This window comes from Scyliorhinus torazame, chromosome 4, assembly GCF_047496885.1.
Source record: "Scyliorhinus torazame isolate Kashiwa2021f chromosome 4, sScyTor2.1, whole genome shotgun sequence".
Taxonomy (NCBI): Eukaryota; Metazoa; Chordata; class Chondrichthyes; order Carcharhiniformes; family Scyliorhinidae; genus Scyliorhinus; species Scyliorhinus torazame.
Genome location: NC_092710.1, coordinates 239,119,199 through 239,142,011, shown reverse-complemented (window position 1 = coordinate 239,142,011; position 22,813 = coordinate 239,119,199). Strand labels below are relative to the sequence as shown.

The 22,813-nt window shown below is 48.0% G+C and overlaps 1 protein-coding gene across 8 annotated transcripts in view; it reads left to right on the top strand.

The window, feature by feature from the left end:
* The window catches only part of epha7 (eph receptor A7), a 407,810-nt gene extending 388,323 nt beyond the window's left edge, over nucleotides 1-19,487 (top strand). For all 8 annotated transcript variants that reach the window (XM_072499509.1, XM_072499504.1, XM_072499507.1 and 5 more), the window contains 2 exons: nucleotides 498-653; nucleotides 17,189-19,487. In XM_072499509.1, coding sequence (XP_072355610.1) covers nucleotides 498-653; nucleotides 17,189-17,303 — 271 coding nt within the window. In that variant the 3' untranslated portion in view covers nucleotides 17,304-19,487. The remainder of the gene's footprint in view (nucleotides 1-497; nucleotides 654-17,188) is intronic.
* Nucleotides 19,488-22,813: the final 3,326 nt, after the last annotated feature.

Here is a 22,813-nt window from a genome sequence, read left to right as displayed (position 1 = left end):
TAGGTTGGGGTTATTTTCCTCAGAACAAAGAAGGCTGAGGGGTGACATGATTGAGGTCTACAAAATTATGAGCGGAAGAGATAGAGGGACAGGATAAAATTGTTTCCCTTGGCGGAGAATTCTAGAACCAGGAGACAGAGATTCAAGATAAGTGGCAGAAGGTGTAGTGGAGACACGAGGAAGAACCTTTTTACAGAGAGGGTAGTGGGTGTCGGGAACTCACCTACCCGAATTGGTGGTGAATGCAGATGCCCTGAGTTTTTTTAAAGAGTACCTGGACCTGCACCTTACGTGCTGTAAGCAACAGGGCTATGGACCAGGTGCAGGAAGGTGGTAATAGAAAGGGTACCTTGGTGTCCTCAGGCTGACACGGACATGGTGGGCTAAATGGCCTCCTTCTGTACTGTAACTTTTCTGTGGTTCTAACTACTTTATAAATGCAATAATCCTTGTGTTTTAGCTGTTTTTATGATTATTATTTCCCCTCAACCCTCCAGACCAATCAATCCTCTTCTAGATCAAAACACTCCAGACTTCACATCCTTCCGCTGTGTAGGTGACTGGCTGGAGGCCATCAAGATGGAGCGGTACAAGGATAACTTCACAGCTGCAGGGTATAGCACACTGGAATCTGTCGCCAGAATGACCATTGAGTGAGTTCAACACTTCGAAATAAAATTAAAGCTGAAGGGGACAGGTGTTTATGATGCACTATCGCTTTTGTGGTCCTACAAAGGAATGAAAATTAAACCAATTAGTTTTCGTCCAGCAGTCAATTTGAAAATACCACATTATTTGAGGCCATAGCAAGATCACTGGTTTTCAATAAAAATGGACAGATGTAATGCTCAAAAATCCTGAAATCTCTTGTGATAAGAGCAGTATTTGCTTTAATTACTCACAATAAACAGTACCACTTATTAAAGGATATAGTCCGTTGATATTACAGGCAAGGTTTAATTTTCTCACTTTGAAGAGATGAAGATGGGATTGCTGTGGGCAGCCCCCTAAGACTTAAGAATCCCATGTAATAAAATGTGATTTGATTTTGGCTATAATTTGTTTATTTTGTTTTAAATTTTGTACCTTGCGATTTAAATCTAATTAAAAAGAAAGCTAATCAAAAAAAATAAAAATGGTGCCCTTTACAATAGCACAACTGTTTAAACAAAGGATGGGAGTGTCAGCTAGGTAAAGGTTGAACTTTAACATGTACTTTGCAATGAATTCATTCAGATTTTTCTCCTAAGTTTGTTATATTTTTCCCACAAATGTTCAATTTCGCAGTTGTCATGTAAATGTGCAGAAATATAACTTAGTAATAATATACAAAATAATTACTGTAAAAAAAAAACAAGAGAAGCCAAAGTTAATTATGGAGTATAAAAAATCATATCGAAATTTAGGGCCAGATTCTTGCAGTCATAAAGAGTCGGCAGACGTTTAAAAGTAGCGGACACTACACTGATTCACAGGTCCTGCCCCTCCCTCCTTTTGACAATGCATCTTGAATCACTGCACTCCCTGAGGTGTAGGTACACACACTATGCTTGTCATGCGAGAGTGCCTTTAAGAACTGGATGTTTAAGCAATGTACCTTTAAGAAAACAGTGATGTCATAGAGTGGGTGGAGCTCAGCTCAGTTCAGCCATTTTGGGAGTTTAGGTTTTGCAGTTGGGTTTTGCAATTTAAAAAGTGCCTGGTTGTTTTGCTGAGAGCAGTTTAAAAGTAGAAAGCCAGTTTGAGACAGCAGCTTGAGAAGTTCTGGTTTGCTGTGATCTGCTTGAAGGGAGAAAGCCAGTTTGAGACAGCAGCTTGAGAAGTTTTGGTTTGCTGTGAGTGCTTGAAGGGAGAAAGCCAGGTTTGAGAAAGCAGCTTGGGGTGTGTCTGTGTGTTTCCAGAGAGTTTGCAGGAAGAAAGCAAAGTGCTGGAGCTGAAGTCACCCAAGCTAATATATCTCTGCCATTCTACAGCAAATATATATATCCCTTAACCTGATGTGATACTGTTTAAAGGTGTTAAGTCTCTTGGAAGTTTGAAGGAACGTTTTAAGGAGTTATTTACTGTTGCAATATTTTCTGAGTTATCTTTGAAGTCAGGGGTGTTAAGAGATCCAATTTTTTTTTAAAGATGTTAAGTTGAATTCATGGAATAAACAGTGTTTTGTGTTTAAAAACCCACGTGTCCATAATTGTAATATCTCACCTGGGGGGGAAAAGCTGTGTGCTAGGAAAAGCAACAAATCCATTAAAGGGAGAGGTTGTTTGAACTCCATGATACATTTTGGGGTTCTGAAAACGCCTCGCCCATAACAATGCTATTAGCAAGGGTATTGTAGGATTTATGCCCCAGCGACAGTGGCAATATATTGCCAAGTCAGGGTGGTGAGTGATATGAAGTGGAACCTCCAGGTGGTGGTGTTCCCAGGTATCTCCTACTCTTGTCGTTCTAGATGGTAATGGGTGTGAGTTTGGAAGATGCTGTCTGAAGCACCTTGGCAAGTTACTGCAGTGCATCTTTTAGATGGTACACACAGCTGCCACTATTTGTCGGTAGTGGAGGGTTTGAATGTTTGTGGAAGGGGAAGCAATTGTGTAGGCTGTTTTGTCCTGGATAGTGTTGAGCTTCTTGAGTGATGCTGGAGCTGCACTCATTCAGGCAAGTGGAGAGTATTCCATTACACTCTGACTTGTGCCTTGTGGACAGGCTTTGGGGGCTCAGGAGGTGAGTTACTCATTGTAGGATTCCTAGTCTTTGACCTGCTCTGGTAGCCACAGTATTAATGTGGCTAGTCCAGTTCAGTTTCTGATCAATGGTAACCCCCCCCCCCCCAGGATGTTGTTTGTGGGGGATTCAGCGGTAGTAATGCCGTTGAATGTCAAGGGACGATGGTTAGATACTCTCTTGCAGAAGGTGGTCATTGCCTGGCACTTGTGTGGCACAAATGTCACTTGCCAGCCCAAGCCTGGGTCTTGTCCACATCTTGCAGCATTTGCACATGGACTGCCTCATTATCTGGGGAATCACAAATGGTGTTGAACATTGTGCAGTCATCTGCAAACATCCCCACTTCTGACTTTAGGATGGAAGGGAGGTCATTGATGAAGCAGCTGACAATGGTTGGGTCTAGGACACTGCCCTGAGGAACACCTGCAGTGATATCCTGGAGCTGAGCTGATTGATCTCCAACCACCGGAACCATCTTCCTTTGTGCCAGGTATGACTCCAACCGACTTCCGGGTGCGGCGATGACCAGCTGAGTCGCACGTTTCGGCAGCTCCCGGTGAAACGGACTTTTGGGCTCTTGATAGGAGCCCCAACGGCAATTTTGACGGCTAAAAACACTGTGTGGTAAACCAGAAGGGAATCCCCCCTGGATACGGATGGAAAAAGGAGGAGAAAGTGGCCGGATTGAAGTGGATCCTTTAGAACAGCAGCAAGGAAGGCAAGCAAAAACCAAGATGGCGTCGGAAGGTGGCAGTTTAACATGGGGCCCTGAACAACAAGAGTTCTTGAAATGCTGTGTGGAAGAGATCAAAAAGGAAATGAAGAAAGAGCTGTTGGCCCCGATACTACAGGCGATCGAAGGGCTAAAGGAGGAACAAAAGACCCAGGAGCGGGAGCTTCGGGTCGTGAAGGCAAAGGCAGCCGAGAATGAGGACGACATACAGGGCCTGGTGGTGAAGACGGAGACGCAGGAGGCACATCAGAAACGATGTGTGGAAAGGTTGGAGGCACTGGAAAACAACGCAAGGAGGAACAACCTGAGGATTCTTGGTCTTCCTGAAGGTGTGGAGGGAGCGGACGTCGGGGCATATGTGAGCACGATGCTGCACTCGTTAATGGGAACGGAGGCCCCGGCGGGTCCGTTGGAGGTGGAGGGAGCATACCGAGTGATGGCGCGAGGACCGAGAGCAGGAGAAATTCCCAGAGCCATAGTGGTGAGATTCCTCCGTTTTAAGGATAGAGAAATGGTCCTTAGATGGGCGAAGAAAACTCGGAGCAGTAAATGGGTGAACGCGGTGATCCGCGTTTATCAAGACTGGAGTGCGGAGGTGGCGAGAAGGAGGGCGAGCTTTAATCGGGCCAAGGCGGTGCTTCATAAAAAGAAGATAAAATTTGGAATGCTGCAACCGGCAAGACTGTGGGTCACATATCGAGGGAGGCACCACTACTTTGAGACGGCGGATGAAGCGTGGACTTTTATTGTGGAAGAAAAACTGGAATGAGTGGGTTATTAAAAAGAACGTTTGAACAAAGTGGTGGGGCGAATGTGGGGGGCAAAGAGGGGGGTTAAAAAGGGGGGAAAGAGGAGTTTTATGTACTAATCCTGCGATGTGGTAACTTTTCTCTCGCCCCCACAAGTGGTGATGGGGGGAGGAGGGGAGGTGGAGGAGATGGGGCGTTGGCGATTGGGGGCGGGGCCAAGGGAGAAGCGCGGGCTTGGTTCCCGCGCTATGATAATCATGGCGGGAATAGAGGAGCAGGAAGGAGGGGGCGTCGCACGGTGCGAGTCGAGGTCACGGGGGGAAGCCGAGGTCGGCCAGAGTTTGCTGACTTCTGGGAGCAACATGGGGGGAGTAATTACGCTAGCGGGGGATCTAGCGAGGGGGGTGGGAGGGGGGAATTACTGGGTTGCTGCTGCTGGGGAGAGGGGAGAGCTGGTATGGGGGAGGATGGGCGGGGGGGCACCGCCTGGGGGAGATACAGCTGCGTGGGAACCGGGTGAGGAGCTGGAAAAAGGTGATGGCTAATCGACAAGGGGGGGTGTAGGAAGCCCCCCAACTCGGCTGATCACGTGGAACGTGAGAGGGCTGAACGGGCCGATAAAGAGGGCACGGGTACTCGCACACCTTAAGAAACTTAAGGCAGATGTGGTTATGTTACAGGAAACGCACCTGAAACTGATAGACCAGGTTAGGCTACGCAAAGGATGGGTGGGGCAGGTGTTCCATTCGGGGCTAGATGCGAAAAACAGGGGGGTGGCTATATTAGTGGGGAAGCAGGTAATGTTCGAGGCAAAGACTATAGTGGCGGATGACGGGGGCAGATACGTGATGGTGAGTGGCAAACTACAGGGGGAGACGGTGGTTTTGGTAAACGTATATGCCCCGAACTGGGATGATGCCAATTTTATGAGGCGGATGCTAGGACGCATTCCGGACCTAGAGATGGGAAAGCTGATAATGGGGGGAGATTTTAATACGGTGTTGGAACCAGGGCTGGATAGGTCGAAGTCCAGGACTGGAAGGAGGCCGGCAGCAGCCAAGGTACTTAAAGATTTTATGGAGCAGATGGAAGGTGTAGACCTGTGGAGATTTAGCAGACCTAGGAGTAAGGAGTTCTCGTTTTTCTCCTATGTCCATAAAGTCTACTCGCAAATAGACTTTTTTGTGCTGGGTAGGGCATTGATCCCGAAGGTGAGGGGAACGGAGTATACGGCTATAGCCATTTCGGATCACGCTCCACACTGGGTGGACTTGGAGATAGGGGAGGAAACAGGAGGGCGCCCACCCTGGAGAATGGTCATGGGACTAATGGCAGATGAGGGGGTGTGTCTAAGGGTGAGGGGGTGCATTGAAAAGTACTTGGAACTCAATGATAATGGGGAGGTCCAGGTGGGAGTGGTCTGGGAGGCGTTGAAGGCGGTGGTTAGAGGGGAGCTGATATCAATAAGGGCACATAAAGGGAAGCAGGAGAGTAAGGAACAGGAGCGGTTGCTGCAAGAACTTTTGAGGGTGGACAGACAATATGCGGAAGCACCGGAGGAGGGACTATACAGGGAAAGGCAAAGGCTACATGTAGAATTTGACTTGCTGACTACGGGCACTGCAGAGGCACAATGGAGGAAGGCACAGGGTGTACAGTACGAATATGGGGAGAAGGCGAGCAGGTTGCTGGCACACCAATTGAGGAAAAGGGGAGCAGCGAGGGAAATAGGGGGAGTGAGGGATGAGGAAGGAGAGATGGAGCGGGGAGCGGAGAGAGTGAATGGAGTGTTCAAGACATTTTATAAAAAATTATATGAAGCTCAACCCCCGGATGGGAGGGAGAGAATGATGGGCTTCTTGGATCGGCTGGAATTTCCCAAGGTGGAAGAGCAGGAAAGGGTGGGACTGGGAGCACAGATCGAGGTAGAAGTGGTGAAAGGAATTAGGAGCATGCAGGCGGGAAAGGTCCCGGGACCGAATGGATTCCCAGTCGAATTCTATAGAAAATATGTGGACTTGCTCGCCCCGGTACTGACGAGGACCTTTAATGAGGCAAAGGAAAGGGGACAACTGCCCCCGACTATGTCTGAAGCAACGATATCGCTTCTCTTAAAGAAGGAAAAGGACCCGCTACCATGCGGGTCCTATAGACCTATTTCCCTCCTAAATGTAGATGCCAAGATCCTGGCCAAGGTAATGGCAATGAGAATAGAGGAATGTGTCCCGGGGGTGGTCCACAAGGACCAAACTGGGTTTGTGAAGGGGAGACAGCTGAACACGAATATACGGAGGTTGTTAGGGGTAATGATGATGGCCCCACCAGAGGGAGAAACGGAGATAGTAGTGGCGATGGATGCCGAGAAAGCATTTGATAGAGTGGAGTGGGATTATTTGTGGGAGGTGTTGAGGAGATTTGGTTTTGGAGAGGGGTATGTTAGATGGGTGCAGCTGTTGTATAGGGCCCCAGTGGCGAGCGTGGTCACGAATGGACGGGGATCTGCATATTTTCGGCTCCATAGAGGGACAAGGCAGGGATGCCCGCTGTCCCCATTATTGTTTGCACTGGCGATTGAGCCCCTGGCGATAGCGCTGAGGGGTTCCAAGAAGTGAAGGGGAGTACTTAGGGGAGGAGAAGAACACCGGGTATCTTTGTATGCGGACGATTTGCTACTATACGTGGCAGACCCGGCGGAGGGGATGCCAGAAATAATGCGGATACTTGGGGAGTTTGGGGATTTTTCAGGGTATAAATTGAACATGGGGAAAAGTGAGTTGTTTGTGGTGCATCCAGGGGAGCAGAGTAGAGAAATAGAGGACCTACCGTTGAGGAAGGTAACAAGGGACTTTCATTACCTGGGGATCCAGATAGCTAAGAATTGGGGCACATTGCATAGGTTAAATTTAACGCGGTTGGTGGAACAGATGGAGGAGGATTTCAAGAGATGGGCTATGGTATCCCTGTCACTGGCAGGGAGGGTGCAGGCGGTTAAGATGGTGGTCCTCCCGAGATTCCTCTTTGTGTTTCAGTGCCTCCCGGTGGTGATCACGAAGGCTTTTTTAAAAAAGATTGAAAAGAGCATCAAGGGTTTTGTGTGGGCCGGGAAGACCCCGAGAGTGAGGAAGGGATTCTTACAGCGTAGCAGGGATAGGGGGGGGCTGGCACTACCGAGCCTAAGTGAGTATTATTGGGCCGCTAATATTTCAATGGTGAGTAAGTGGATGGGAGAGGAGAAGGGAGCGGCGTGGAAGAGATTAGAGAGGGCGTCCTGTAGGGGGACTAGCCTACAGGCTATGGTGACAGCCCCATTGCCGTTCTCACCGAGGAACTACACCACAAGCCCGGTGGTGGTGGCTACACTGAAGATTTGGGGACAGTGGAGACGGCATAGGGGAAAGACTGGAGCCTTGGGGGGGGTCCCCGATAAGAAACAATCATAGGTTTGCCCCGGGGGGAATGGATGGGGGATATGGAATGTGGCAAAGAGCAGGAATAACGCAACTGAAAGATCTGTTTGTGGATGGGAAGTTCGCGAGTCTGGGAGCGCTGACCGAGAAATATGGGTTGCCCCAAGGGAATGCATTCAGGTATATGCAACTGAGGGCTTTTGCGACTTCCGGGTGCGGCTATGCAGAGCTAGGTCGCATATTCGGCAGCTCCTGCTTGGAACGGACTTTTGGGCTCTTTTACAGGGCCCCCACGGCATTTGTTTGACATTTCCCGGTGTGGGAAGAAGGCGGCAATATTCCCCCGACAGTGTCCCCCAGGAAGGGTATGTCTCTTGGTTGCCAGACACACGCAGAAACAGTGAAAGATTTGGCTGCAACTACAGGATAAACAGGGCCTCTTCCAGCATGCAGGCGGGGGAAGGGCAAGCTTAAAGCTGCAAGCTGACCTGAGGGCCTGTATCAAAGGTGAATTCTAGCAGCAGAGGGAACAACTGTGAAAAGACCTCATCAAGGCCACTGAAGGGACTTCCGGTTGCGGTGATGCCTAGCTAGCCGCACGCTTCGGCGGCTCCAGCTCCGACGGACCTTCGGGCTCTTTTAAGAGCCTCAACGGGGAATTTTTCGACGACGCAACCCGGTGTGGGGCGTGTGAGAAGGGAGTCCCCCCCAAACGAAGGAGGAAAAAACCGGCGGCGGCGGCTGCAGCGCGAGGAATCGTCGACCAAAGGGTCAGAAAGAGAGAAGTACAAGATGGCGGCGGAGAAAGCGCAGGCGACATGGGGGCCTGAGCATGAAATTGTGAGACGGTGCGTGGAGCTGCTGAAGAGGGAGGTGCTGACCCCGTTGCTACAGGCAATTGAGGGGCTCAAGGAGACATTAAAGACCCAGGAGACAGAGCTCCGTGTGGTGGAGCAGAAGGTGACAGATATTGAGGACGAGATCCTGGGCCTGGCGGTTAAGACACAGACGCACGAGGCACTTCATAAAAAGTGTACTGAAAGGATCGAAGCCCTAGAAAATGGAGCGCGAAGGAAGAACCTTCGGATACTGGGTCTCCCTGAGGGTGTGGAAGGAGTGGACTGTGGAGCGTACGCAAGTACGATGCTGAGCTCACTGATGGGTGCTGAGGCCCCTACGGGCCCCTTGGAGGTGGAGTGGGCAAATCGGATTCCGGCGAGAAGACCAAAAGCGGGAGAACCACCCAGGGCGATAATCGTGCGATTTTACCGCCTTAAGGATAGAGAAGAGGTCCTGAGATGGGCTAAAAAGGTGCGGAGTAGCAGATGGGAGAATGCAGTGGTACGGGTATACCAGGATTGGAGTGCGGAGGTGGCGAGAAGGAGGGCGAGCTTCAACCGAGCCAAAGAGGTGTTGCATAAAAGGAAGGTGAAGTTCGGGATGCTGCAGCCGGCAAGACTATGGGTCACGTATCAGGAGAGACACCATTATTTCGAGACGGCGGAGGAAGCATGGACCTTCATCAAAGAAGAGAAATTGGATCGGAACTGAGGGACTGATGCTGCAGGAAATGTTATTGTTAATGTTACGGTGGAAGTTAATTGAGAAGTAAACAGGGAAGGGGGGAGACATTGGGGAAATGTGTGCGCCGGTGAGGGGGGAAAGACGGGACATAGTTGGAGAATGGGGAAGGGGAGGGGGAGGGGAAAGGGAGCTGCGCCATAAGAGGCGGGTCAGGTAAAGGGATGTTCCCGCACCAGAAAGAATAAGGCGGGAAGACAGGCGCAAGGCGGATGGGAGTTCCCCACATGGGGGGGGTCGAGGAGTGAGCAGGAGTAGCCGGGGTCAGTTGAAGTCAGCTGACTTACGGAAGTAATATGGGGGGAGCAATCAAGCTAGAAAGAGATCTAGCGGGGAGGGGAGGAGGGAGGGAGAAGGGGGGGGGGGGGACAACTGGGTTGCTGCTGCGGAAATCCAAAAGGAAATGGCTAAAGAGTGGGTGGGCGGGGATGGTGTGCGACGCTGGGGGAGCGAGCGGGAGCGTGGAGGCGGGATATGGGACTGGCCTAGAGAAGGTAATGGCTAGTCGACACGGGAGGGGGGCAGGTAGCCCCCTAGTGAGGCTGATCACGTGGAACGTGAGAGGCCTGAACGGACCGATAAAAAGGGCCCGAGTGCTCGCGCATTTGAAAGGACTAAGGGCAGACGTGGTTATGCTCCAAGAGACGCACCTAAAGGTGGCGGACCAAGTTAGGCTAAGGAAAGGATGGGTGGGACAGGTGTTCCACTCAGGACTGGACGCAAAGAATAGAGGGGTGGCCATTTTGGTGGGGAAACAGGTCGCATTTGAAGCAAAGAACATCGTAGCAGATAGCGGAGGTAGATATGTAATGGTGAGTGGCAGGCTGGAGGGAATGGAGGTCGTGTTGGTTAACGTGTATGCCCCAAACTGGGACGATGCGGGATTTATGAGACGGATGCTGGGGCGTATACCGGACCTGGAGGTAGGAAACTTGATTTTAGGAGGGGACTTTAATACGGTGCTGGACCCGGGGCTAGATAGATCCAGCTCAAGGACCGGAAGAAGGCCGGCAGCGGCCAAGGTACTTAAGGGGTTTATGGACCAAATGGGGGGAGTGGATCCATGGCGATTTCTTAGACCTAGGGCTAGGGAGTATTCCTTCTTCTCCCATGTCCATAAAGTGTACTCCCGGATAGATTTTTTTGTTTTGGGAAGGTCGTTGATCTCTAGGGTGGAAGAAGCTGAGTACTCAGCCATAGCGGTTTCGGATCATGCCCCACATTGGGTGGACCTGGAATTAGGAGAGGAAAGGGAGCAGAGAACACTCTGGCGATTAGATGTGGGACTGATGGCGGATGAGGGAGTGTGTGCAAGAGTGCGGGGGTGTATTGAGAGATACCTGGAGGTCAATGACGACGGCGAGGTCCCTGTGGGAGTGGTATGGGAAGCACTAAAAGCGGTGGTCAGAGGAGAGCTGATCTCCATTGGGGCCCACAAAAGGAAAACAGAGGCCAAGGAAAGGGAAAGATTACTGGGGGAGATTTTAAGGGTGGATAGGGAATTTGCAGAGACCCCGGAGGAGGAATTGTACAGGGAGAGGAGACGACTCCAGACGGAATTTGACCTTCTGACCACCAGAAAGGCGGAGGTACTGTGGAGGAAGGCACAGGGGAGGAGGTATGAATATGGGGAAAAGGCGAGTCGCCTGTTGGCTCATCAATTGCGAAAGAGGGCAGCAGCGAGGGAAATAGGAGGAATTAGAGACGAAAGGGGAGACACGGTGCGAAGGGCAGGAAAGATAAATGAGGTGTTCAAGACCTTCTATGAGGAACTGTATAGGTCTCAACCCCCAGAGGGAGAGGAGGGGATGCGGCAGTTCCTGGACCAATTGAGGTTCCCGAAAGTGGAGGAGCGGGGGGTGGTAGGCCTGGGGGCACCGATTGGGGTGGACGAGGTTATTAAGGGACTGGGAAGCATGCAAGCAGGGAAGGCCCCAGGACCAGACGGGTTCCCGGTGGAGTATTACAGAAAATATGTGGACTTGTTGGCCCCGTTGATGGTGAGGACGTTCAATGAGGCCAGGAAAGGGGGGACTCTACCCCCGACGATGTCGGAGGCGACGATATCGTTAATTTTGAAGAGGGATAAAGATCCGTTGCAGTGCGGGTCCTATAGACCCATTTCATTGTTGAACGTGGACGCCAAATTGTTGGCAAAGGTACTGGCATCGAGGATAGAGGACTGTGTCCCGGGGGTGGTGCACGAAGACCAGACAGGGTTCGTAAAAGGGAGACAACTGAATGTTAACGTGCGACGGCTATTAGGGGTGATAATGATGCCCCCAGTGGAGGGGGAGGCAGAGATAGTGGCGGCAATGGACGCAGAGAAGGCATTTGATAGGGTGGAGTGGGAGTATTTATGGGAAGTGTTAAGGAGGTTTGGGTTTGGGAACGGGTTTATTAGCTGGGTTAGACTTCTTTATGGGGCTCCAACGGCAAGCGTAGTTACAGGTCGACATAGATCGGAGTATTTCCGACTATATAGGGGAACAAGACAGGGATGCCCGCTGTCTCCATTGTTGTTCGCGTTGGCAATTGAACCTCTGGCCATGGCGTTGAGAGACTCCAGGAAATGGAGAGGGGTGATTAGAGGGGGAGAAGAACACCGAGTCTCGTTATATGCGGATGACCTATTGTTATACGTGTCGGACCCAGCGGGGGGAATGATAGAGGTTATGCGAATTTTGAGGGGGTTCGGGGATTTCTCGGGGTATAGGCTAAACATGGGGAAGAGTGAATTATTTGTGATACATCCAGGGGACCAGAGTAGAGAGATAGAAGGCTTGCCTCTAAGGAAAGTGGAAAGAAACTTCCGATACCTGGGGATTCAGATCGCTAGGAGCTGGGGAACCTTGCACAGACTTAATCTGACACGGTTGGTAGAACAAATGGAGGAGGACTTCAAGAGGTGGGACATGCAGCCTCTATCGCTGGCGGGCAGGGTGCAAGCAATTAAGATGATGGTCCTCCCGAGGTTCTTATTTGTATTTCAATGTCTCCCTATACTAATCACTAAGACCTTTTTTAATAAAATAGACAGGAGCATCACGAGCTTCGTGTGGGCAGGGAAAGTTCCGAGAGTAAGGAGGGGGTTCCTTCAGCGTAGTAGGGACAGAGGAGGATTGGCACTACCGAACTTGGGCGATTACTATTGGGCCGCCAATGTGGCAATGATACGTAAATGGATGATGGAGGGTGAGGGAGCGGCGTGGAAAAGACTGGAGAGAAAGTCCTGTAAAGGGACGAGTTTAGAGGCGCTGGTGACGGCGCCGCTACCGATCTCACCTAAAAAGTTTACCACGAACCCGGTGGTGGCGGCAACATTGAATATCTGGGGACAGTGGAGGCGACAGAGAGGGGTGCGGGGAGCCCTGGTGGGGTCCCCAATCAGGAACAACCATAGGTTCGCCCCAGGAAGAATGGATGGAGGATTTCAGAGCTGGTTCCAGTTGGGAATTAGGAGGGTGGGAGATTTATTTATAGATGGGACTTTTGCGACCTTGGGAGCATTGGAGGAAAAGTATAAGTTGCCCCGGGGAAATTTCTTGAGATATATGCAGGTGAGGGCATTTACTAGACAACAGGTGAGGGAATTTCCATTGCTCCCGACACAGGGGATACAGGACAGGGTGCTTTCAGGGGTGTGGGTCGGAGAGGGCAAGGTGTCAGAGATTTACCGAGAGATGAGGGAAGAGGGGGAGGAGTCGGTGGGCGAACTAAAAGGAAAGTGGGAAGAAGAACTAGGGGAGGAGATAGAGGAGGGTATGTGGGCTGATGCCCTAAGCAGGGTAAATTCCTCTTCCTCATGCGCCAGGCTTAGCCTGATTCAATTTAAGGTGCTACATAGAGCACACATAACGGGAGCAAGATTGAGCAGGTTCTTTGGAGTGGAGGACAAATGTGGGAGGTGTGGCGGGAGCCCGGCAAACCACGCACATATGTTTTGGGCATGCCCGGCACTGGAAGGGTATTGGAAGGGAGTGACGGGAGTGATTTCGCGGGTGGTGAGGGCCCGGGTCAAACCAGGCTGGGGGTTAGCTCTATTTGGAGTTGCGGAAGAGTCGGGAGTGCAGGAGGCGAAAGAGGCCGACGTTGTGGCCTTTGCGTCCCTAGTAGCCCGGCGCAGGATCCTACTCATGTGGAAGGAGGCGAAACCCCCCGGACTGGAGGCCTGGGTAAATGATATGGCGGGGTTCATTAAACTGGAGCAGATAAAGTTTGCCCTGAGAGGATCGGCTCAAGGGTTCACCAGGCGGTGGCAGCCATTTCTCGACTACCTAGGGGAACGTTAGAGGGAAGACAGATGACCAGCAGCAGCAACCCAGGGGGAGGGGGGGGGGAGGGGGGGTTTAGTTTAGGTCAAAGATAAAGGGGTTTTGTTACTTGTGTATTGTTTAAAATTTCTGTATTGTTATTGTTGCGTTTGCTTTGTAAGAGGGGAAAAATTGTTGTTTGGGAAAAAATTTTCAATAAAACATTTATAAAAAAAAAAAAAAAAAAAAAAAACTGAGGGCTTTTGCGAGGCAACAGGTGAGGGAATTCCCGCAGCTCCCGACACAAGAGGTGCAGGACAGAGTGATCTCAAAGACATGGGTGGGGGATGGTAAGGTGTCAGATATATATAGGGAAATGAGGGACGAAGGGGAGACTATGGTAGATGAACTAAAAGGGAAATGGGAAGAAGAGCTGGGGGAGGAGATCGAGGAGGGGCTGTGGGCAGATGCCCTAAGCAGGGTAAACTCGTCGTCCTCGTGTGCCAGGCTAAGCCTGATTCAGTTTAAGGTATTACACAGGGCGCATATGACTGGAGCACGGCTCAGTAAATTTTTTGGGGTGGAGGATAGGTGTGCGAGGTGCTCGAGAAGCCCAGCGAATCATACCCATATGTTTTGGTCATGCCCGGCACTACAGGGGTTTTGGATGGGGGTGACAAAGGTGCTTTCAAAAGTAGTAGGAGTCCGGGTCGAACCAAGCTGGGGGTTGGCTATATTTGGGGTTGCACAAGAGCCGGGAGTGCAGGAGGCGAGAGAGGCCGATGTTTTGGCCTTTGCGTCCCTAGTAGCCCGGCGCAGGATATTGCTAATGTGGAAAGAAGCCAAGCCCCCGGGGGTGGAGACCTGGATAAATGACATGGCGGGGTTTATAAAGCTAGAGCGGATTAAGTTCGTCCTAAGGGGGTCGGCTCAAGGGTTCAGCAGGCGGTGGCAACCGTTCGTCGAATACCTCGCAGAAAGATAGACGGAATGGGAAAAAGAAGGCAGCAGCAGCAGCCCAGGATCGGGGGGGGGGCGGGGGGGGGGGGGTGGCGGGGGGGGGTGGGGGTGGGGGGAGGAGGAACCAGAAGGACTCTCAGGGTTGTTAATATATACTGTATAGTATGTATAGGTCGTTGCTACAGATAATTATATATTGGACTGTTAAATTATATTTTTGGAGAGTGTTACTTGTGACAAGGCAGTTGCCAATTAGGGCTAGTTTTCATTTTTGTTATTTATTATTTATTCATTTTTTGTTTATAAAATAGGTCATTGTTATTTGTGTTGTTATAATATTGTGTAAAGGATGCACAATGTACTGTGTTGGTTGACCAAAAATTTTCAATAAAATATTTAATTTTAAAAAAAGGTATGACTCCAACCAGCAGAGTGTTTTCCCCCTGATTCCCATTGACTCCAGTTTAGCTCGGGCTCCTTGATGCCACACTCGGTCAAATGTTGCCTTGATGTCAAGGGAAGTCACTCTCACCTCACATCTGGCATTCAGCTCTTTTGTCCATTTGACCAAGGCTATAATGAGGTCAGGTGCTGAGTGATCCTGGTGGAATCCAAACTGAACGTCTGTGAGCAGGTTATTGTTGAATAAGTGACGCTTGATTGCACTGTTGATGACTCCTTCCATTACTTTGCTGACTGATTGGCGGTAATTGGCTGGGTTGGATTTGTCCTGTTTCTTGTGTACGGGACACATCTGGGTAATTTTCAAATTGCCGGGTCGATGCCAGTGTTATAGCTGTACTGAAACTGCTTTGCGAGGGGTGCGGCAAGTTCTGGAGCACAAGTCTTCAGAACTATTGACGGAATATTTTCAGGGCCCATAGCCTTTGCCGTATTTAATGCCTTCAGCTTTTTCTTGATATCACGTGGAGTGCATCGAATTGGCTTAAGACTGACATTTATGATGCTGGGGACCTCCGGAGGAGACTGAGATGGAGCATCCAATCGGCACTTCTGGCTGAAGATTGTTGTGAATGCCTCAGACTCGTCTTTTGCACATATGTGCTGGGCTCCTCCTCCAGCTCCAAGTTGAAGCTATCAGGGCTTTCACGCCCTCTTCGTTGTACCCTCTGCGACTGGCTGGTAATGGCAAACTGAGCACTCGCCTCGGATAGTCCCTTCAGAGGTTATTCATAAAATTTATAGTGCAGAAGGATGCCATTCGGCCCATCGAGTCTGCACCGGCCCTTGGAAAGGGCACCCTTTTAAGCCCACACCTCCACCCTATCCCCATAACCCAACCTAAACTTTTTGAATACTAAGGGAAATTTAGCACGGCCAATCCACCTAACCTGCACATCTTTGGACTGTGGGTGGAACAAACTGGAGCACCCGGAGGAAACCCACACAGACACAGGGAGAACGTGCAGACTCCACACAGACAGCGCCCCAAGCCAGGAATCGAACCTGGGACCCTGGATCTGTGAAGCAACCGTGCTAACCACTGTGCTACCGTGCCATCAGGTTGCCAGTTCTCATTTTTATAGAGCTGTTGTAAATAGCCACGTCCACGACTGAGGAATATTCATTGAGGGAGGGAAGTCCCGGCTCATTAATGATATCATGTATTAAAATGAGGTTCCCTGCCTTCTGCGGTAGATTTCTCATCACACCGCCAGTGAGGGGCCTGGAAAATTGGAAATTGCAATCTCGCTGGAGAGAATCTCGCCTTTGATTCTCGCCGGATTTTCCACCCGCGCCGCCGTTCTCAATGATGGCTAACGCAGGCTCAAAATCGCTCTTTTTGACTTTCAACAAGTATTTCCTATTGGAGAATCTTATGGCTCCAATACAAGCGAGGATGTTGTAAATTTGAAAATGAATTGTAGGCATAATGAAAAATAGGAGCAGTTATTAATAGCGGCACTTCTGATTGAGCAACTGTGCCCTTTGGAGCACCGCAGAGATTGACCGTTGGTGATCGCTGCTGTTCCTAATATGAAGGAGTGACCTCAGTGAGAGCACTGTAATTAAAATCTTCTGGTTATAGAGATATTACCAATTTGTCTGGGAAATCAGGATGAGCAGAGTAAGGAGGTGAAATTCAAAGGGACCTACAGGCACCTGTCTACTTAGAAGTGAGAGGCAAGATGTCGTCAATGTTAAGAAATGCAAGACAATGCACATCAGCGGTAAAAATGGCAAATATGAGTGCAAACTGATGGAATTAACAGCTCATAAAACACTTGGCCGTACTGTGCGAATACAAAGTGACAGTTGTAACGGCAAACAAATTACTCTAGAGATAAATTCAAATGCTCTTATTGAAAAAGAATAGATTGTGGCGAGAGTGTAAAATAGAAAAAGGAATCAATAAAGTTAATGAAGGTCTTGGGGAGAATGAAAATACAGAGGCTGTGGTGCATCATTATCAGCCAAAATTAAGTCATGAGCTAATTGTAACTGAAGGAGCAACTTCTTCATAGATCTCTCACTAAGTGTTGAAAATTTTCTGGAGGAGATAGCTGAGTCAGTAGACACTAGGGAATTTTTAAATTGGCACAACTGTGACCACAGGAGGAAGATTTTAATAAAAATTACCAGTAAGCACCTGAGAGAGTATCCAATTGGCTTAACTAGCTTGATGCAATGAATGAACCCTTCTCATTCCTACTTTCCTGTGGCCTTGAATATTACAGACGTTTCGCAAATGTAGTTTTAACTGACCGTATTGAGTTAATCTTGTATTTTTAATCACTATACCTTTCTGTTATACAGGGATGTGCTGAGTTTGGGGATTACATTAGTTGGCCACCAGAAGAAAATCATGAGCAGCATTCAGACTATGAGAGCTCAGATGCTGCACTTGCATGGCACCGGAATCCAGGTGTAATAGATCGTTTCTCCCTTTGTGCAAAGGGAAAAGACTGTCCTAAAATTTGGAGAGAAAGAAAACACCATCTGCTGCTATGTACTGTCAGTACCAACATTCTTCTAAATTCCTTCCTGTTATGGATCAGAGATTCAAGGGAAGATGTGTGCCAATGTTCCTCTAAGCCACCTGAAGGACACAAAGGATGTATAACAGTACACAATGAGAGTGGCTGGAACACATGCATTATGAAGAAACTACTACCTGCAACATTTAGAAATTAACAAAAGAAAAACATTGAGCATTCTAACCTCCTTTTTGTCTACTGGACTTTTTAAAAGTGTACATATCAATTTACATAGACTATATTTGTCAAAGGCAACCATCATGTTCTGGTTAATCAATTTAATTGTTTTTGAGATTTGTGCTTGCTGAATGTTCATTCAGCTATCTTCTCACTGACGTTCTTCATTACTGACCTGCAACATTGGGTAGAAGCCAAAGATGGTTATCTCTGCCCTAGGTTGTTAATTAATCAGTGACCCATCTCTATCTACCCAATTTACTTTTATCTATTTGATGATTTTAAAACTGCTATGCCACTTATACAACATATAGGCAATGGCCATTTTAGTTTCAATGTAATATGCTTTACATTTTTGGTACATATTAGTGTCCTTAAGAACTTCCAAATATTACTTGGGGTCGGTGAAACCACTCCCATATACTTCAAGAAGACATTTGCCAGTTCCGAAGACTTGAGTTGTCCTTTTAAAATTTTATTCAACAAATACCTAAACATATAGAGGCTGAATTATGGGGAAAAAAATAAGAGTTACATTCTTTGAATCAGATTTTCCCTTCTGGACAATATAACCAGTTCAGTCCTCATGCTATAGCATGGCACCTTAGTGAATATATAGATGATGGAAACATTTTAACAATAAAGTTACGAGCCAAGCAAACACAGCGAGAAACTGCAGTTAATTATCAACTGAACGGTAAACGCAGGCATCTCTTCTATACTAATCTCATTTGTCCAGCCTTAGACCAGACAGAAACATGAAATGTAAAACATAACATTTTAACAAAGGAACTGAGGAAACAATGGTGTTTGATATTAGGTCATTATGTTTTGAATGAGCTATGGTGGCACAGAGCATGGAATAAATTTGGGCCGATCTAAAGGTTCCATAGACTTCAGTCTGCGAATCCGCAGAAAGATCTAAAGAGTGATTCAAGCGATCAAGTTTATTGAACTCTGAACAAAATCTCTTCTCCGAGGAACATGGGCAAAGTTCACATCCAGCATTCTGTAATTGGTATAAGCTGACCCATTCTCTATTTGTTGGATTTTTCTTATCTGCAGTGCTAGAGCAGATATGATGGCAACCTGGTCAGCACTGTCAGAGGATTCCAAAGAGTGGAGTTGATTAAGTTGAATTTGATTGTCTTATGAGAGATCCCACGGCTCAGATCGGAATTCTGCTCTCATCTTCTCGCATTGTGGGATGTGACACTTCTGTGTAAAAGTTGTAATTTATTTATACTGTCATTTTTTTACACAGGTCTGTGTAGTGAACTCAGTACACATTGAAAATGCACTATATTTTTCTATTTCACTGTCAAAGAATCACAGACAATTCATTTATTTTCAGTTGTACATAATAATTTAAAAAAAATAATCACATTTAGGACCAAAGAAGGTTGTAGATTAGCAAACATTGTCTAAAAAGAAAAATTCTGAAGAGATGCCATTTTTCTGACCTTATCAGATCATGTACAGTGTTTTTACAATTGCGTTTTTCTCTTGGGCAGGGGGGGTGTTTATGCATTCTATTATTTATTTTTGTTTCATTCGGAAACAGTGGCCCTGAAATGCGACAGGGGGTCATCGGGCGTCTTGCGGAAGGTCAGGAGGAGACCAGCAGTACCCCAAAGAAATGGAGTAGGTGGAAGACCATATCCACTATTTAACTTGGAGGTTGCACCATTATCTTGCTCGAGTTATGGGGAAGACTGGTTGGACTCCCGCAGATCGCCAGGGAGCAGTATAATTTCAAGAATTATTCTCGCCAGAATTTGCTGTATCCTGCGAATTCGGAATCTGTATAAATATTTCATTCGATTATTTTCCGTGGTTATTTTGATGATCTTATTTTTCAATTCTTTGTAAAAGACTGTAAATATATTTTTTGAAAAGTGCTATGATATCCAGTGGTTTGATTTTGGTTCATCTTATGCACTTTTATTTTGGCTTGACTTTCTACAGTCCAGGTTATAATATGCTGCCACCATTGAATAAACTATCGGACCAAAAGGAAAAAAAAAAGAAAGATTAATATTTATATCGAGTCTTTCATGAATTCAGGACTCCACAAATTGCTTTTCTTTTTGAAGCATGGGCATGGAGGAAATGCAGCAGCTAATTTGTGCATCGCAAGATTTCACAAACAGTACTGTGATTACGATCCAATGGGTTTGATTCAACTAAATGGGAACAAAGTCCCATCGCGAGTGCGTTTAGCTGCATGTTTCCCGGAGCTTGCAGCGCCGAGAAATACATCATTATACAATTCAATTGCCTTGTATAAGGGGCTCAGCGGGGAACATGTGGCCAGCCTGTTATGTTGCACCGTGGGGAGCTCCGCTCACCGGAACTCCCCAGTGCAGCGAGAGGTCGGGACGTCATTTTTAAAGGGTGTCCTGATATCCGAGGCCCCACAAAGCGATCTGACCCCACGTACAGAAGGGAGAATCCCGGCCGAGATCTCGCCGGCAAGCATCTCAGTTCCCGACTCACAATTGTTTGGGCCCATGTGGCCGTTTATGCTGATGGCTAACGCAAGCTCAAAATCACCACCGTTGTATCAAATGCATTGAATTGAGCTCCCTGGGTGGGAACCTTATTACGTCACCGGTGGGGTTCGGGGAGAATCGAAAAATGAGGGTCTGTATTCTCCGATCCCCGATGCCGAAATCGAGGGGGCGGAGAATCCCCGATGATGTCAGAATCGGGGCGGTGCCACGTTTGCGATACTCCGCCCCCTGAAAAGCAGAGCACTCTAGGAGCACGCCGCATGCAGTATCCACTCTCTCCTTACATGGCCTGAGGCCCGCCCTGCGATGCTCCGTCGCCGACCGGCCGAGTTCCCGACGGCGTGGGACACGTGTGGTCCCACCCATCGTGAACTCAGCGTGGCAGCAGCAGACCCAGCCCAGCGCCGTCACAGTCGGGGGAGGGCCAATCCGCGGGCAGGGGGGACTTCATTGGTGCTGGGGGCACTGTGGTGGGGCAGTCCGGTGTGCACGAGCGGCCAAAGGGGGGACTATTTTTGCTGCCCGGGTCCACGGACTGCGTCCGCCATGGTGCATGGCGTGGCTACTGCAAGCCACCGCCATGCGCATGCAATTGCCCGGCAATGCTCCAGGTTGGAAGCCTCGCTGCCTGGCTGCTAGCCACCCCCCCCCCCCACCCCCACTTCCCGGAGCAGGGAATTGGTGGTCATTTTGCACCAGTTTACCTGGCATAAAACACCACCGTTTTCACGCCGTCGTGGGAACTTAGTCTCCCAAACAGAGAATCCAGTTCAAGATCTCCCCGACGAGATTCTCGTTTTCCAAGTCTCGCGTTTGCAACTACATCACCGTTTGCACTCGCGGTGAATATGGGCACAAAATTGCAGCATGTTATGCCCCGGAGTAAGTCGGCCTCCTGTTTTTGATCTCAAGTTGCTGGAGCAATACTCCGATCCACAATATGGAGGCATAAAATAGATTCGAATTTAAACGTCGTGTTTTAAAATGGAGTGTACTCACAGGGCTTTTTTTAGTAAGGCGTTAGCCTTGCGAGGGTCGAAGGTGTGCATTAAAGCTAGATGAGCAGGTTTAGGGAATGTCACAGTTTATAATCTACTTCAAACTAATACAATGATTTCACTTCATTCAAAGCAGATTATCCGTGGCAATCTGCAATGTTACTTGCCTGAGATGGACAATAAGTATTCGCACCCATTGTGGATGCTTCTATTCATGTGGACACTGTTTTCTGGAGTGAGAATTACGAAAAGGAAATAAAAATTCAATGCTTAGGACTAGACAAGCCTTAAACATGATACTGTGAGGTATAGGTCTGTGGCTTGTTTACCTTTTTTAAGGAGGGAGAGGGGAATGAGATTGAGTAAAGAAAATGGAATTTACTTTTAACATAATTGAGCAGGTTTTAGCCAAAAGTAAAAGAAGCACATAGGCTCAACACAATGACTACACCAACCTTACAGATGTTGAAGCCTGTCAAGAAACACAAAAAATAAAGGAAGAAAGAAATAAAGGGCCTCAGAAACAGTTCAATGCACTTCACTGATGATGAATGAGTTTGCAGTGCGGTCGCCACGATGTTGACTGTTGTTATGTCGGGGAACACTAGTCACAGCGCTAACACAATTACAGGTTTTTTTCAAAAATCCATTAGTGAAACTGGACACATTCATTTCCTGAAAGTACAAATGAATTTCAGTTTTTCTCCAGCACTTGCATTTTATTTTATTTTAATGGCATTACTGTTTTGCACCATTCTCCGACAAAATAACCAGTCCCAAAGGCCGCCACGGCCTGTCAGAAAGTGATAGCTTTATTTCAGAAAATATCCTGCAGGATTCGGCTTGAGGGGGTGGAGTTTGGCGCAGAAGCAAACAGCAGGCATCGCATCAGGGATGCAGTTTGTTCCATTACTCTAAGGATGCACCACACAAGGCTACTTGTACCAGGGCATACGTGACATGATTGCATGTTTGAAAATAATGCTGACAGGCAAATAAATCACTACAAAGGTGCAAAAAAAAATAATCTATATCCACACATCCAGAACAAATGCGTATCATCTTCAAACCAGTGTGAGTGTGCTTTTGATGCTTTACCCCGAGGACATTAACAGGATTGTGGAGGATGCAATGGTTTTAGTAAAATATGTCATTGCTTTTCAGCTCTCGTGTTTTTGCTGGTGTGTCATTTTGTTAAAAATTGCGAAGAAAATTCAGGGGAACATTCTTGAAGAGTGATTGCCACCACCACTTCATCTTTAGATAATAAAACTTGACTAAAGAATTTCAAGGCATTTTATAACCTTTATTTTTCCTGCCTTTTCCAACAGATTTCCGGTTGGCACAGTAGAGCCTTACTATTTGATGGAAATTGCAATTCTATCATAATTTTATATTATGTTAAATTCTGCACCTACATTTATTGGTAGCCATCATTATCGGTGTTATCCACCTCTTTTGTTTTACTTGCAGTGATTACACCCTTATTCTGTCCGAGACCATTGTTTTTGTTGTGGAAAGTATTCCCTTTGCTATCTGTTTAATGTGTCATGGCATCAATCTCCTATTCCAGCCAAACTCAGCACCAACCACCCAGTATCTGGATCAGCTCAAGTGACAGGCTTGAAAGGTCCATCAGCTCTGTCATTGTGCTACATGCTGCCGGGGAATTAAGGTCAGGCTGCTAATGGACAGTAACCTGCAGCCATAGTA